The following is an 18,040-nucleotide window of genomic DNA, read 5'->3' as shown; positions in this document are numbered from 1 at the left end:
TTCAATTATGCCACTGTGTCTGAATCCAGGAAGGTAATTAAATTAATTCAAATACACTCTGCTGAATACCTGTCACATCTGCTCCTGATTACTCTTATTAAGCCCAAAAAGACAAGGAAAAATGTGTGGTGGTGTTTGCAGGGGTCTCAGGATGAGGGAAGAGACCAGAATGTTGACTCCATTCAGAAGTCTGATTCAGAAGGCTGATTTATTATTTTATTATACATATTGTATTAAAACGATACTAAAATTATACTAAAGGAATAGAAGAAAGGATTTCATCAGAAAGTTAGGTAAGAATAGAAAAAGAATGATAACAAAGGCTTGTGACTGAGACAGTCCAGACAGCTGGACTGTGATTGGCCATTAATTAGAAACAACCACATGAGACCAATCACAGATGCACCTGTTGCATTCCACAGCAGCATATAACCATTGGTTACATTTTGTTCTTGAGGCCTCTCAGCTTCTCAGGAGAAAAAATCCTAAGGAAAGGATTTTTCATAAAACATGTCTGTGACAAAAATGCATTTATTCTCTCTGCAAACACACTCTCAGGAGTTTTCAGCAATATCAAAGAAGAGCTATCTCCCTCAATATTCAAATTTGTTCTTCAGTAAATGGCTAGCCATATTGCAGAGAATTAATTCTGGGACTCAAGAGAACCTCTGTGTGAGTGGCTGACAAGTCACCTTTGAACACCAAACACACCAACTTTTAATCCTGTGCTGTGTACAGATCAGACTAAGAGAGCAGCCTGCTTGCCTCAGTGCTTTGCATCTGCTTTAAGGACAGCCACTCCTCCATGGCCTCCCTGTTCTGCACTCACCACCCTGCTCTGAGCAGAGCTGTGTCCCTCTGGCAGAGCCCACAGCTCCAGGAAACCTTGTGTTTCACTGTGGAAATGTGCAGCTCTGAAATGCAGAGAGCTTTTGGGCAACAGACACTGAAAGGTTCATCTGAAAGCCCCCAAGAGCTTCTTTCTTATTAACAGGTAGTGGGAGAGAGGGTGGGAAAAGCATCTAAGACATTTCTACATGGGAAGGTGCACAACAGATGGTGCTGACACACACACACACACATCCCTGCCACATGCCAGACCCTCCCTTCCACATGAAGCTTTTATAGAAGTCAAATGGATTTTCTTTCCCTTACATGTCAGGTACAGGGAGGCAAGCTGCCCCAGAATATAAAATTCAATTTAGATAAACTGGCAGATCCTATGGCAGAGACCAATTTTTTCCAGGAAGAGAAAGAGAGTTTCATAAAACACAAATGAAAACTTACTCAGCATCCAACTTGTCACAAATTCAGATTTTTTGGTCAGTACCTACAAGGAGTGACAGCTTCTACTGTTCTCAGATATCACCCACCTCTCCTAAGCATACATGGAGTTTAGTTTCTTTAATCCTGAAATAAGCCCATGGGATTTTCACCTGCTCTGTAGAAGAGCATGCTGTCTTCTACAACCTGAAACTAAGATGTTTTGTTCAACTAGAAAATCAATTGAAAATTCAAGGTTAGTGCTCAATCTTTGACCAGTTAAACCAAAAGAAAGAAAGATCTGTTCATCCACAGGAATATCTATCTTCTCAAAAACACCATGCAGAAATTAAGAGTTGATGTGATCAGTAAAATATTACAGAAATGTCACTACACCAAAAGTGAAAGACTGTGGAAAGCATGAAAGCTTTTCTGACAAAAAAAAAAAAAGAGAATTCACAGGCTTACTGGCTTGCCACAAGCCTCAGAGGATGATCTAGTTCTACTGGCAGTATCACAGACTTGCAAAGATAGAGGTGTTTGTCCCTTCCTTTCTGCCTTCATGCCTCCCTCAGAGACAGAATTCTTGTCACACTTTCAGAATAGCTGAATGTGGATGAGAAACTTTTTTTGCCACTCAGTTTTCATTGCTTTTGAACTAACAGAAGGTCTTCTTTTTTAACTTCCAGGGTTAAAGCAACAATTTAATTAACTACTATTTTAATGTACAAACTTGGTAACCAAGGGATTCTCCTTCCCAGACCACAAGACTGACACATCCACAGAGGTACCACACCACTTGCACTGAACCAGTTTGCAGGAGACTTGGCAACAAAACAACATTTTTTCAGAAGTCAGCAATGCCAGGAAACTGTGCTGAAGCAGGTGGTGGAGGCAGTATCTAGGGATAGCAAGGAAGAGGATGACAACCAGTAGACTCCACTCAATGCAACTCCTTTCCTCCCAGCTACAGACCCCTAACAAATAGCATTGCTATTCAGCAAGTAAGATAAAGTCTATGCATGCTGGATATAATACAAATGATATGTGTATAGATGTGTATTATATATAAATTAAAATATATACACACTCTTTCCAAAAACCTGAAAATGAACAAGAGCTGGGGAAAGACCCACATGTATTTATCAAGTGGCAGCAACAAAAAATACCACTGGCACTAGACATGGACTGGGAATGCTCCTGAACACAGAAATCAAAGAATCAGCATGAGATTTAAACCAAATTAAGAAACTCATACCCTACAATTTAAATACTTTTCTCCTGTCTGCTTTGGAGCCTTCTGGACAAGCACTCACTTTTTTTTTTTTTTTTCAAACCACTAAGTGAAAGCAGATATTCTGCTCTTACTTAAATCCCAGTTGAGACTGCAGAGAAGAAAATGTGGCAATATGCAACTGCAAGAGTTGGCAACATTATACCAATTGTTTGCCTGTGGTATCCAAAATGTAAGTTTTTGCACCTCAATTCCCAACTTTCAGGGTGCTGTCACCTTTGTAAATTTGAATTCTGTTTTCTCCACATGCCTCAGTCCTCACAACCAACTCTTTCTCCAGCAGGTGGAATACAATTACAATGAGAATTTTCAGATTAAAAAACCTCACAATGCTCTACAACTCTGTAAAGAAACAGACAGGGACAAAATTGATAGTACTCCAATCTCACTGCTCTATTGTCTCTTACCTTTACTTAGAGCTATATAAAGGTTTTATAGATTAAAATTCTACATAGCATCAATGACATCTCTTGGCACAACATGACTTGAAAACCATGGAATTAATATCCTTTGTTAGGATATTAAATGAGAAACTAACAAAATATTCTGGCAAAATAAAATCCTTCTTATTAAAAAAATCCTGCAGCAAGTCACACAGATAAAATAGCAAAAAAGAGAACATCAGGGCATGTCAGCCAAGCAAACCTCTCTGAGAGTTTCTGACTAGTACAACACTTGTCTTCTTTTAAAACTTTAATTATGTCACAGATAATTTCGTTCCTTTAAGTGCAGACAAAAAAAATAGCAGGGAACAGAGCTATCAGAGCTACAATTTTCCTCAGGATAGGAAAAGCATTTGCAGAAGCACAAGGCATTAGACTGGAGAATGTGGGGTGGGGGAGGAAGGCAGTTATGAATGCAACAAACACTGAGAAATGATTCAATAGGTGTTTGTGTTTTACAGTCCTGACACCAACCTGCTACTTACAGACCTTCTGGGTTTTAATGTTTAGATACTTTTGGCCTTCTTTCTTAGCATTGAAACTACATGGCACACATTTTATTGGAGACAATGACCCAGAGGCTGTGACTTGCCAGCTGTAACAATGCAAACGAGGGGCAGATCCAACATTTTGAACACAGCACTCTCAGACTTCCAACTCCCACCTGCAAACATTGTCTCCTCCTACTAGAACACACCTGCAGCTTTCTCCTTTGTGCTGCTCTGCATGCAAGTTTTATCATTCATTCATTCAAACATCATGGTGAAGAAAGGCACCACTACAATCCTGTCCTCTAGACTGAAGCACAGATTGCAATCCCAGGGTTTGTTATGCATGACTCACAAGCAAGAAATGGCCTAAGCTCTCACAAAGCTGTTTAGATAAAGAAGAAAGATACAAAACAGATTCCAGGGCCAAATGATGACAGAGGGATCATCTTGTGGTACTTAGTCATTCTAAATTAGGGGACAAATGGATTTGGCCCCAAAGGCTGTTTCAAGTTCCTGAGGATACTGGATGGTGGCAGATAAACCAAACACCCTGCATCCTGGTTTATTTATCTGCAGTCTATCTTGCCAGTCTGGAAGGTCTTCTAGAGTTTCACAGACTTCTGTATTTTCTTTTAGATACTACCCTGTCTAAGCATAATTTAACTAGCACAGCAGGGGAAGGTGTAGTCCTTTTCAGAAAAGAAACAGCAGAGGACAATATAGGGCATCTCTCCACAGGCAATGGGAGGCTTCTGGGTCATACACACTCATTGTAAATGTATGTGGCATGGCAGGAGATAAGAGAAAAAATGTGGCTGCCTTCCCAGTGACCTTATGAACTAACAGATGGCATAGCAATTCAGTTTCATACTTTACTTTTCGTAACATGGATGTTAGGGGGGTGAGGGGGGAGAATGAGCTTCCCAAATGAATCTGAAGAGATGTGAGGGGTGACACTGTGAATGCCACTCAGATGCACAAAGGGTACAACCAGTCATTGCAATGAAATCCCAATTGCAAATTCCTCAAAGCTATCCCAGCAATTCTTAATGTCCCACACATAGAGGTCTGCATTTTGCTGGGATTCTCTGCTCATAAATCTTTAGTCACCATCTTGCTCAAATTACTCTGCAGAGCAACATCTTCCCTCAGCACTGCCAGGCACTGCTCACTGGCTGTTCAAACCAGCACCACCAGGAGCTGCAACATTCAGGAGATTCAGTTTGCTCCTCTGATTTTGGCAAGCTGGAATTTGTTAATTCTACATCTGCTGCAAGACTCCCAGCTTGTTTTCAGGCCAGTGACTTTAAAGAAATGGGGGTCCTCACAGATTGTAGTACCAGGGGTTATATCAATATGTTAAATTTGAGGAAATGTGGGAGAGGCACTTGCTAAACAGAAGGCACACTAATGTTACATTAAAAATCCAACTATTTCCTATATGCTAAGAGTTTACTAGTTTTTTCTGTGAAAGATCACACAAAATTTGCTGGATTACTCTGGGGAATATAAATGCATTTTCAATGATATCAATCCCAGAAACCATTCCCCATTTTGCATCCTTACCCTTAAACATCTGCCTAATCCAGAAGGCAGCCTGGGCTGATGGCCAGTGCTCTTTCATTACAGGATGAGCAATCTCATCAACAGCTGGGTAACCAAGTGTAGCAAGTGCAGGACTAAGAAAGTGACAGGGCCTGTTAGTAAAGATTTGTTGAATGAATGATATACTGCTGATGACTCTTAATTTAAAACCTTGATACTGATTTAGGTTTGATTGTCAAAATGTGCTGGAAATGTCCAGTCTAATTTTATCACTTATTTCCTTAGCAGAATCCCTGATCCTTTGTTTTCAACCAACCCTGTGTGAGAGGCTTTGTTCCCTGCTTTACCTTATTTTTTAAAACTTAACTGAGTTTGGCACTTGCATGATGACTGAAGCTGACAACTCGATTGCTGCCATAATTTCTTATTTTCTCAAGGAAAAAGAGCTACAGAATCTGTTTGTAGCCCATGATGTAGTTCTCCACAGTGCCTCTTGGTTAACTTTCTCATGGAAAGGACATTCAAAAGCAGAGTCTAAACACAGAGGTTTGAGCTGAGAGCTGCAGTAAGCAGAAATAGCATTCCCTACAGGGGTGTTTTACCCCACTGTCTTTGGGACAGTGACACTGAAGCTGGGTTAATGTAAGGCACCAGAGATGTCAAGAGTATGGAGCAGACACACAGTTGCACCAGCTCTGGTACTTGAAGACTTAACTAGTAACCTAAAAATGTACTTTCTGTTCGCAGTCTACAGCCAAAGGTTAATTATAAATCTTTCTTTGCAGCCTACATGTCAGGGTAAACTATCAAGCATGCAGAGCAGCTAAGCTCTGTATCTGGTTGAAGGTAAAAATGTAAACTCTGCCTTGAACTCCTGCTGTCAGGCTACAGACATGGGGTTCCTGATCATAAGCCTTTACTGATATGCCCACTTCTCAGAACAGAGAGACATAGGCAGTGCTTGTAGAAATATGAAATACTTGAACCTGCAAGACAAGAGGCTTCCAGAAAGCCCTGATATTTAGAAACTGCATCTGGAGTGAAAACCCCTCATGTTTAAAACAAAGGAAGGGAAAGTCCTCGAGTCTCTTGCTAAGGAGCTCTCTCCACAGCTGCAAGAAGCAGTTGGAGCCACAGCACGAGGTCCCCAACCTCTGTGACAGGATTGCATGGCAAACAGTAAGTCCAAGTCCACAGCAGCCTCCTTGGTCAATGCAAGGAAGATGAAAAGGCTAAGCACCTAGGAGAAGGCAGAGCTCCCAGCCTCACTCACCATCCCCCTGGCCCACACCTTCCAGGCAGGCTGCCAAGTCTTTAAGCCCCACTGCCAGGAAGCTGGGAACTCAAACAAATAAGAAACTGGACAGTTTTTCAATAAAACATCTTGCTAAAACTAGGACACCTCTGCCATTTTGCAGAGAATGCTGAATCAGCACAGAACATCCTTGCATGGGAAATTGCTCTCCAGACCACTGGCACACTTAGTAAATCCTAGACAGTTAGAGATTTCCCTCAATACTACACTTAAAAAGGCAAAGTAAAATCAAGAAATTAAAACCTCTTGGGATTAGCAGTGCTCTAAAGAATGAGTTCATACTGTCTCTGTTCCTAAATTAGACTGTTTCTTTAAGCACCACAGCTAAACTCATTATATATTCTTACCAGCAATATGCTATTAATATCAGATGTGAGCAGATAGCCTTGCCCTGCACAAGACAATGTATTTTTTTCCATTTTAAAATATTAATTTCTCTGTAACAGAGAAAATTCTAGGAGTTTTAAAGCACTCTGTGTCATGAAAAAGGCAATATAACTAATGAGAAACAGCAAAAATGGAAACAAGATTAAGATATTGCAATTCAATTTCCTAGAAAATAATGTGCCACCAGCTGTGTAAGCTCTCCTGTAGCTAAAACAAATATTCTGAAAACAAGTAGGCAGATGCTTTACACTGTAGCCTGTCTCCTGAGCAGTCAAGCTTCCAAAAGAACTCTCAAGTTGTCTCTTAGATTGTACAAGAGCTTTAAAGACAATCATAGAACACACTGATTTGATAAGCAGGACTCTGAGCTATCTTTAATTTTTATGTTCAACTGATTAACTCTGAGCTGCTGCAGACACATCCAGGACTGCCACCACACACTCTCTATGGTCCCTGAAGGCAACAAATGAGCAGCACAACGTGCACCATTCCTCTGGCACAGCAGACAAGACACATGCTGATCCAGCAGCTGGACCCTCTGGTTTTCTCCCCCAAACAGAGAGGAAAGGGCCTACCTGCTGATTCCAGTGACAGGCACTGTGCATTCTGTAGAGTTTTCTCTTCTGGAAACTGTGCAGTGGCCTTGTGCGGGCAGATGTGCTCACATTAGTCACAGAGACAGACCTGAGCCTGGTCCTGTCTCTTCTTCTTTTCTTGATGTGCTGATGGTCAAGCAGCCAGCTGCCTGAAGAGGACACCTCTCTATTGTCTGAAGCTCTGCAGTTTCATGAATAATGAGGAGAGGAAATACAAAATGTCAGATATGCTCCATGTGGACAGGCCAAGATTTCACACACTGATTAGCATTAGCTATCTAATTCTAAGAGAATTTTATAAACACCACAAGGTTTTAGCATGCTGTTTCAGACAATTGTGTATGTGCTTTGTTTGCTAGTTAATTACTTTCATGTCAGGTCAGGAAAGGGAGTTTATCATTGTTCTTCACCTTTGTGCTCACAGAAACAAATGTCAAAATGAAGTTAAGCCCTCAAGCATATATTGAGTTTTGTTTTTTACAAATTCAAGAACTCTCTAATATTTTTAACACGTATGAGTTTCAAGTCACAATTAATATTTCCCTTCATACTGATGTTCCATTCAAGACAGCAGTCATGCTAATGTAAAGGAGTTAGGCCTTAGAACCCAGAGTTCTGTTCTATTACTTTCAAGATTTTCTGGTTTTGCTCAAAAACTGAAACCTAAGTAAAGCTTTACAAACCAGTGATCATTCAGCACAGGGTTGCAACTCACTGTGAAGCATTTGTATCAAAATTAGGAACTCCACAATTTCAAGTGTAGATAGTCAAAATCAAGTGCAAAGATGTGGCCAAAAGCAGTAGAAGCCTCTGCATGTATGTGTAGAACAACCTCACACCATTCTCACCAACCTGGCTGGTGACCAGAACAGGCAACACCACCAGGTAAGAATTTAAAAACAGTCTCCTATTTGGGTGGGAATGACCCCATGGAAAATGAACTTCCCTGCTATAGGTATTCCTGATTTTATGAATATTTCATTTATATCAACATCTGCCTGCAAAGCTGAAGGCTTGCTGCAAAAAGCCCTCCAGTGTGCTTTTGTTTTTACAATACTGAAGACCTTGATCACAGCTCTGGACTGTCTGAGCAGTGCAACTACACAAGGTATTTTGGCCTTGGTTCATAACAGGTCATCTTTCTGCACAAATGATTATTCTGTCTTATGACAAGTCACAGTTTTATTAGTGAAGTTGTGACACAATAGAACATGAAAATGACTTTATTACAAGGCCACTTATAAATCTTTTTTGACAGGTGGTATTCTTTCACCAGTACATTTTTATTAAATGAAAAGGCTTGTAATGGAAGTATGATTAAACACCATCCCATGCTGTGTTGGAGTGGCAACAAGGCTTTACAGGCTTGGATTTGAGCTGTCTTCCTGACACAGCAATATAATCCAATAAGCAACACAGACACATGAAAACAACATGCTAATTAACAGAGGGATTGTACAAAGCATTTAGAGGAACATACCAGTAAGTGCCAAGAAAAAGCCCAAAATACTGAGGCATGACATTCTTAATGTTAACACTGGATTTCTAAGGCTTGAGAAAGAAATACAAGGTTTACAGTTCATGGAAAAGATTTCTTAAAATACTCTCTCTGAATTCTCAGAAACATTTTTTAAGTCAGATGGTCCCAAGCTCAACTTGTGGATTTCCACATACCTCTCCCTTAAGTGAGAGACAACTTAGACAGATAAATTAGTACAAAAAGCTCCTCAGCCTGGCTCTCTTCAACTTCTGTGATTCCTGCCTTTGTTCTGGTGGTCTGCCAAGGCCCTTGGTAATTTCCCCGCAGTCTCTGACATCTGTTGTGTTTACCCTCGTGTGCCTTGCAGCATTGCACCACTCCACTTTCAGATGAAGAGATCTCATCTTCATGGCCTGGAGCTCCAGTACATGGCAGTGGGGTTTTCCTGCCCCTTGGGTAAAAGGTTTCCCAATGAAGCTCTGATTTTAGTCTGAGTATTTTTCAACATGTGATTCTACAGAAGAGCAAAATGAACCATGGCCAGATGTGAAAGTCATAAATTTGCTAGAATATCCGCTCCTTTCAAAGCTCATAGGTTTGCCTTTCTTGTTCCTAACCTGCACAGAAAGCCATCAGACAGGCACTATTTGTCCTGAAGAATTAAATTTTTCCTTCCTCCCCCTTCATAAGAAAGTGGGTATCACTAGCTTAGGGAACTGCTTCTCTGAGCATTTACCTTCATGCAATGCTTTGCTTTAAAAAGCAAATTTCTATTTGCTTTTTAATCTTGGTACCAGATTCAACTGAGCAAGGAAAAGAACACAAAAAAAAAGAAGGCACTAATGTAATTAGGCCTTGACAGATGGCAATTCAAGGTTACCTACATTTAATCAACCAGGAACTGTTCAAGCACCTCCACTTCCTCTGTGAACAGCCCATGTAACCAACTGTACTGCAACACCACAATTACCAACCCCAGAGCATCTCATGTTGAAACCTACTTTAAAATGGAAAATTGTGGTTTTCACATCAACAGCCTACAACTAATTTCAAGAACTTACTTAAGTGAAAATTGCTATCATCTGTTTTGCCCCTCTCAAAAATAAAAGAATCCCCTTATTTTCTATTTGACTTTGATTTCTGCTTTCTGAAATACTGAGTACAGTCCGAATGAACTCTAGAAAAAGCAAGGGGAGAAGCAGCTAAGAATTATGTTAATTGCAGCAAGTTAATGATTAACTAATAAGTTAATTCAATTAATTGAACACACAGCTACTACAACAACAAAATACCACCAAAAACCTGAAACACACTCAAAAAACCCTCCAGAAGTAGGAGGCAGGGAATTTCTCTGCAGGATTCTCATGATAACCACTCTTTTTCATGCATCTTTAATGAAAAATATTTATTGGCAGATTTCAAAACACTTCATAAGCAGTAAAAATTTAAAATTAACTGTTTAACTCATGTCTAAGACAGCATTTAGAAAGCCCAAAAATCACTCAGAGTCCCTTCCAACATCTACCTTGCCAAACTCCAGTTGAGAGCTACAGCAATGAGAAAATCTTCCAAGTCCTAACATTTTTCTTTGGAAAATGTATCTTGCCACTCATATTTTTTTAGGTCATGAGTAGAAAACAACTAACCTTAGAGAGTGGTCCATGAGCACACAGTGTATTACTCATGAAATGGAAAGACTAACTTTGGACTAATAAATAAGAAGAGAATTGGCTTGAAGTTACATCATTAGAGTCTCTCATCATGAAGTTAACTTCCTACACTCCTAAAAACATTTTTAAAAGCAGGAATCCTTCCTCATATATCTCATGAAAAAGTCAGATTCAAGATGCAGCCTAAATGACTCTCTTCTTCCACATATCCATCTCTATTAGCAACTCCTATTTCAGGGCTATTTTTAGTCCTCATCTGAGAGTAACCTTCTGTTTTTCTCCTACATCATCTGTAAACAAGTGATACATCAGAAGCAGGGATGTCACAAGCCAGGACCCCTTCATCCTTAAATTTAGGGCAGAATCACACAATCACTGTGCAACAGAAGGCAGCTAAAGGAGCTGCCCATCCAAGCTGCTCACTATAATCTCTTTGTGGGAGGCTCCAGCCTCTGCAGCAAAGCTGAAACAGACGGTGTGGCCAGCTCTTCTTGGAGTCAGGAGCCAGGGAATTATGTTCTGCTGCACACTCTGCCATAAACACCCCAGCTCTACTTGGAAACAGTTTCTTCATCCACCTGATCTTCATTAACAGCATCCTCAAAAATCACATTACAAGTATCTCAGGAGAAACATCCAACACCTTTTGTAAGTGTATTCAATTACCTTAATGTTGTTTTGAAACTAATACTTATTACAGCTTGTACTGTACTTAAAATCTTTGAATAAAAGAGAGAATTACTAAGCAGTATAGACTAGCACAGAGAAACATTTTTCTAAATTACTAATTTCAGCCTATAGTCATGCTAAAAAGTATGTCCATTCAGAACAAAATACCTTGGATGGAAAATAGTATCTCCAAATTCCTGAAAATGTGGGTGGCAAAGATAAATTTGGCCTTTTATTGAAGACTGATCTGCTTAAAATTAATGAAGTTACCACCCTGACACTGACCCCTGCTGAGACACATGACATTGCTTATGTATTCTACTAATCTAGTTTGTCAGTTTTCCAGAAATAAAGCTGCACTTGTTATGACAGAATGCATTAAGTCTCAAACAATCACAATAAATGTGTTCTTATATTCTTTCACTACTTCACAGATTCATCTTCCAAGCATTTAATTATAGTGACTATGCATTTATGATATCTTGAGGAACAACACAAAACCCTACTATTTTCAACCTTACAATCAAGACTTGTCTTCGCTTGAAGCCTGCAGAAAGCAGCTTTTTTTTTTTTTCTTATTTAACATTGTAATGGTTATTAGTTCCATATAGATAACTTTACCAAAAGTTATTCTCAAAAAAAACCCTGAACACTGTCACCCACCTGAAGGAGATACCATTGACCAGCTGTCTGTGTCTACAGGTCTTGGATGAAAGTGATGAAGAAGCTGGAGATAGATTGAGTGGAGCAATAAGGCTGCTGATGATTTCACTTAGTTGTGCACTCTGGAAAAAAAATTAAAATTAAAGGTAGTCAGACTTATCCAGACTCAACAGTTCAAAGGCACTGGGCTCTTGTTTTCCTACTTAGGATTTCACTCCTGTACATCATGGAATAATTTAGTTTCTTCCTGTGAATAACCACGGTGGCATGGTTTTCTTTCAAAATTATTATGTTCAACCCTACCAAAACCCAAATAAAACACCAACAAAACACCACCACAACCGTGAGCATTGTTTATACACTTGAAGTAGTACCCTGAATACATCAGTGACCTCAGTATTGTAACCAAAGGTCTTCAAAAGGAAAAAAAGAAACCAGAACACTTTACAGCTGATATTACAACAGCTGCAGCCAGAGCTGCTAACTGGCCATTTGACAAGCATTTCAACAGGGGGAAAAAAAGGTCAACTGTCTTTTCACTGTACATTTTGTTCACTCAAAGTATTCTTGTTCTTAAAAGAATCCTCTTCATTGCTTATTACATTTGGACAAAGGTGTTTTTATAAAAGGAAGTGTAACTAACTACTTGAGGATTATTGTAATGACAGAATGGGGAAGATCTTTGGTATCCTCAAAAATAGCAACAAGAGGGAACCACCCTGCCACCCTGTTCTCCTGCAAAAAAACCTGACTTTCAAAACTGCTCCAAAACAAATGAAACCAATGTAGCCAATTTGTTAAAACTAAGAATTACTCCTTCCAAAGCAATGAATTGTGGACTGACTCCAAAAACATTTCACAATGATTTTTTGTTTTAAATGTCAGACCTTAAAGGCTATTCTCACAATAAATGTAGTTTGCTTAGAGGAAACTGTGTTCTGCACACTGAACAGAAATTAAATGTATCTGAAATGGCATACTTATTTTTTTAAAAAAACTCAACCGTTTGCATTACTTTGCTGGATATTCATTCAGAACTAAGAATGTTTAAAACATGAATTGCTAGAGTTTATCTGGTAAGTTCTCCTCACATTTTACATTTACATTTATGTGGAAAGAGGAAGAATTTTTTTTTTTTGTTTTATTACAACTCACATGTTTTCTGTTAACATTTAGGTAATGTAGTCAGGTAAAAAATTCACATCAGAATAAAAAATTCTAGGATGGATATTAAAGCATAGAAATAGCAAGTCTATTGTAAAAGAACTGGGCAAAGCAAACAAGATGCCAGTAAAATAGTTACCAGTTATTTATATATATATAATAGTTATTTTAAAATCTCAGCAGAATTCATGATGTAAGGCGTAGTCTCTACTGAATATAAGAGTATTAAAAAAAAATAGGCAGACTTTCAAAACACAAAGAAAAACATACATGTAGCTATGAAAAGGACTTGAAAACAGTATTAATAAAAATTGCCAGCCTTAGTCACTTTTATTCTACAGGACTTTTGGTTCACAAGCAAAATTCCTTATTTTTAACAAAGGAGTACTTTAACACCAGACTGAGGAATTCTGTGGGAATATCTGTAGATGTTCTTCAGGCTGCAGCACTGTTGCTCCTAAAACTGAATAAGAAACTCAGACTTTCAGAGGTAAGAACAGAACTGGTAGTCAAAAAGGCAATCAAACCCCAATGTTTTTAGTGGTGTAAAAGGAAAGAAATCCAAAGTGTTGTGTGAGATATGTTAGTCTACTTCCATGTAATTTTCGCATCATCAAAGTTCTCGCACCCCTTGGACCAAGTTTGTGGCTACCTGGGGACCAGGAAAAGATCACTCTCCCTTGAATTGTCAAAAGTCTTACTAAAAAGTGTGTTAAATTCTCCAAGCCACCACTTAAATGAGCCATTCATCACATCCTAAAAATGCTCTTTGGGTTACCTTATGCAATTGCCAACCCTGAGCATATAAATTTCCTGTTTCGTTGCTTCCTCACTCCTGCCTGTGGTGGGTAAGATTTATCAACCAGGGGAAGCATTTTAAGAACAGGAAAGTATGACTATCAAATAAGAAAAATTGGCACAGAGATTCAGGAACAGGCACTAGTACTAATGCTATTACTTATACCCCTTTTAAAAATGTGGGTATGATCAGAAGTTTATGTAGAGCAGCAGAGCAACCAATTAATGCCCCACAGTGGCTTTGTTTTACACAAACTGCACAAATTCATTCTTTAAAACAAATTTCCAGTGTCTCCTTCAGCAATGTGATCCTACCACATCCTTTATGTACTTTCAAGCAAAAGAAAACCTTGCTGGATTCTACATAGTATTTCCTGGAATTGACCATGGAAACAGTCATTTTGCACACTGCAAAGCAAAACTCTGCTCACAACTATGTCTCCACTGTACTCAGTAAGCACCTGGAATTCCTCAGCTCCAAACCAGAGTCCCACAATGTTTGAAAAGGCAGATGAACAATTGTATTCTGCTGGAACTTTTTTTTTTTTTTAATTTCAAGTGCAATATATCTCTGCTGTCAGCTGTTCTCTTTTATGTCACATAAAGCTTTTCCTGAAACAACCTGTGGAAACTCTACACTGACCTGACTATAAAGCAGGAGCAGGTTTGTGGATGGTTCTTAGAGGCTGTTCTGTGTCCCTTGGAGGGAACAATGTGGTAACACAGAGACATCAGAAATAAAAGGTTAATTTGTAAACCTGCTGTACAGAGTAGTTATTTAAACCCTTCAATGAATCACCTCCCAATCCCAGGACTGCAAAATATCTTTCTTTTTGGAAGTCATCACCATGGAACCTCCCTATTTCTGAAGTCAATCATTTGGCTTCACTGATGATTTGTGGAAAGAAAAACTCCACAACTTGTACAAGTTGTAAAGTTGGAATGATTTATTTCAGCACTGTTCCCCAAGAACATGAACACCCCTGAAAATTCCCCAGTTACTTTATCCTCTAACTTGTTGCATATGGATATGCATTAAACTGCCTTATCAATTTGATGAGCCTGTGTAGTTTTTCAGTCATGTAGTTATAATGTGGTGCTTGCAACCCAGATTCAGCTTTTTTGTTTGTTTCAGCCTCAAGGTTGGTGGGGTCTCTTCTTATCTCTCTGTAGTTTGGATCTTTGCACTCTTTTTTAAGCAGTCTTGAACATCTTTTGTTCTCTCTGTAGACCTTGTTATGAGTACACAAGTGAAAAGACTAAACAAGCAGATTCTAGCTAAATCTAAAATCGCTTTCTCTTCCCAGTTAAATTTCCAACCCCTGGTTTCAACTGCCAGCTGAGTTTTGTTTTACTTTACCTGTTTCTCTATGTTTCGTAAAAGCAGAGTGGGACTGCTGGGTGACATTTCAAAGTCATGCTCTGGCAGAGAATCCTGGCTCTCAATGGCAGCTTGGCAATTCCCTGTGGCGTTTAATAAAGCTTCTTGCTCTGTCAATTGGATCTGCTTCTTCAAAATGTCTTTTGGAAATGGGAATTCTTCTAAGACCACCATCCCCTAGACAACAGCAATTGAACATGGTTGGTTGACAACAGATTAAGCCTCCTAAATAATTTTTAAGGGGCAGTCAAACCTGGCACATTCCTCTGAAATCCTCCTGATGATTTTCAAGCACTTAGCTAGATTTTAAATACACTTCATAGCTAAAATATGGAAATAATAGGCATTAAAAAAAAAACTGCATCAATTATGCTACTCCTTGTAACAGCAATCACTCCAGTGTTACACCATTGCTTAAACATCTGTGCCAAAATTCAAATCAGAAATTCATACTTACTAGAATATTATACAATAATTTGCCTGCTGATTTAAGAGGAGGTTTTTCTCTAAAAAATTATCACCCTTTGATTTGAACTTGGTTTTAGTCTTTGCAGTCAGTAAACTCTGCTGGAGACACTTTAAAGTGCTCTATTTCTCTTATTCCTATCCATGTTCTATGCAAAATATCAAGGCTGTTATTTTTATGCAGCAGAAATTACACAATTCTAAAAAAAAATCTTTTAAAAATTTAATAACTGATTTTTTTAATGTGAGCATTTTTAGTTTTTCATTATTAAAAGTAACTATCCTAAATATTTCAGCACTGTCACTACTTTTCAAGACCATTTCCACAAATGTGGTCTCAGATGTGGTGTACCATCTAAAGCATCACCTAATAAGATAAATATAACTTTATATGGTAGGGAAATAACAGAGTTTCATAAATGTAACTACAAAAATAAGACCCCTATTGTGTTCTCCACATGACAGATTAGAAAAATGGAAGTTTCTAGTATAATCCTAGGTAATGTATCAGTTGGTTTAAAAAGATAAAATGTTAAACAAAATAAAAGCAAAAATAACCTTGTGATAGTCAAACCCAGTCCTCAAATAGTTCCTTGGTTTGTCATTATCTTGAGCAAATAAATTTAATACCAGAAACAGCTATCAAACCTCTCCAGGCTTTTTTCAAAGAGAAAGGGAAAGAACTCATTTGCTTTTAAAGTACCAACTGTAACTCAAATATCGAGCAGATATTAAAAGAATGGGATCATTATAATTCTGCCCCAAATTTGTCTTTCTAATGAGAATATTCCACTCAACCAAAGCACAAGAAGGAATGCTACAATGTGAACACATATCGCTATTTGTTTAACCAAGACAGGTAAAAGAAATAGCAATATGGCTATTTCTTCACCCAGGTTGTGGCTGTGGAAAACCAAGGATCCTGTAGTTTCAGCAAGACCTTTACTGCTGCCTCAGCAGCAACTGGCCTTAAAATATAAAAATAAGTCTCAAAGAGACTTCAAAGAGGAGACTAGGAGAAAAAGTGAAATTGTCTTGCTCTCACTGTGCCTAACTTATTCCATTGTTTGAATTATAAATTCAAAGCTGAGAATAAAGATGTTCTCTAAAAATAAACAAAGGTGTTTGAAATTTGGTTTAATGCCTAAAAAAGGCACAAAGATTCTGAATGTCCATCAAGTCAGTGCTGGATTTTCCACACAGATCATCACCTGCACTTTTCCATTTGCAGCAGATGAACACAAATCCAGACCAGCAGCATGCTATGGGCAGTACATTCAAGGAAATTCAAGTAGAGAAATAATTTCTGTGTGCCACAACAGGAGGACAAGCTACCTCAAGAGCTTTAAACTCCTTTAGAACTCAGAATCTTTAGGTCTTTTTAGTAGAAGTATTGTAGGTCATGACCACAGAGAGTCTAAAAGGTCTAAAACCAAAATTCTGAGGTCAGAGGAATGGGAAGACACATATTTAAAGTGTTGAAAAGAGTACACACACACACATGCTTCCAATGGAATTTTATTTTTTGAAATTTTAGAAACTCGTTTACCAAGCATGGAAAGAGGAAAGAAGAAAAGAAAGAGGGAAATTGACAGAGTGTATGGAATGGGAGAGATGGAATAGGCACAGAAGAAAAGAGGAAGAGTAAAGAATTAGAAGACTAATACAGGCTATATTACAAGAAATTGGTTACAATCAGTAGGTTTTGGCAATGACTGCATTCCTCCCCAGATGGAATTGTTTTGTTTTGCAGATACAGGTTTATTTTTTTTTAATGAAAGGACTCCCAAAGATCCAGAGGTGCTACTTCTGTGTCTGTAGAGATGGAGAAGACACACTGTAGTAGGCCAGGAAACAGCCCACAAGTTACTCATGTCCCTTCCTATTGCATTATGGTGCTCAAGGAATGGCCTTTTGCTTGAAATTGTTATTCCCTAGCTATGAATCACTTTTTTTTTTTCCACTCAAAGCACATAAAAACACTCTGAAACCATTAAACAGCATACAAATTCTAATGATATTGTGTAATTCCTTTGCAGCCACTAAATGAAAACAAAGAGCTCTTCTATCAGCCCACATGTCCTTCTGTAGCTGCTGCACTAGTGTACTATAAACATGTACACACAAAAAAAATCCCATCTGAAGAAAATAGGTGCTTGCTTCATTATGGGGCACAATGCCAAACACTAAATACCACAGCTGGTAAAATGGACATGGAGTTTCAGAAAGGAATGTCACTAAAAATCTCCACCAGGAAGATGACTTGGCTCCAAACTAACACACCACCTAAAGAAAATGTGTGACTAAAATCATGTTTTTCCTCTTATTTCTCTGATATTTATTTCTCAATCTCCTGTACCTCATCTGACCTATGGCATCATAAAGGCTGACAGTTTTTGGGTTTAAGACTGTGCAT

General features: G+C 38.6%; 1 protein-coding gene across 7 annotated transcripts in view; it reads right to left on the bottom strand.

Annotated features, from left to right (window-relative positions):
* Window positions 1–18,040, bottom strand: part of KANSL1L (KAT8 regulatory NSL complex subunit 1 like) — a 63,108-nt gene that overhangs the window by 21,135 nt on the left and 23,933 nt on the right. For 6 of the 7 annotated variants that reach the window (XR_008534580.2, XM_054636233.2, XM_054636235.2 and 3 more), the window contains exons 4-6: window positions 15,139–15,336; window positions 11,817–11,938; window positions 7,314–7,515 (exon numbers count right to left, since the gene is read on the bottom strand). Coding sequence is in view for 6 of the 7 variants with exons in the window: in XM_054636233.2 (XP_054492208.2) it covers window positions 7,314–7,515; window positions 11,817–11,938; window positions 15,139–15,336 (522 nt within the window). In the remaining variant the exon portion in view is untranslated. The remainder of the gene's footprint in view (window positions 1–7,313; window positions 7,516–11,816; window positions 11,939–15,138; window positions 15,337–18,040) is intronic. The other variant, XM_054636238.2, reaches the window with a different exon arrangement.

Source organism: Agelaius phoeniceus, chromosome 7 (genome assembly GCF_051311805.1).
Source record: "Agelaius phoeniceus isolate bAgePho1 chromosome 7, bAgePho1.hap1, whole genome shotgun sequence".
Classification (NCBI taxonomy): domain Eukaryota; kingdom Metazoa; phylum Chordata; class Aves; order Passeriformes; family Icteridae; genus Agelaius; species Agelaius phoeniceus.
The sequence above is the reverse complement of the archived record's forward strand: the minus strand, read 5'-3'. Positions and strand labels throughout refer to the sequence as shown.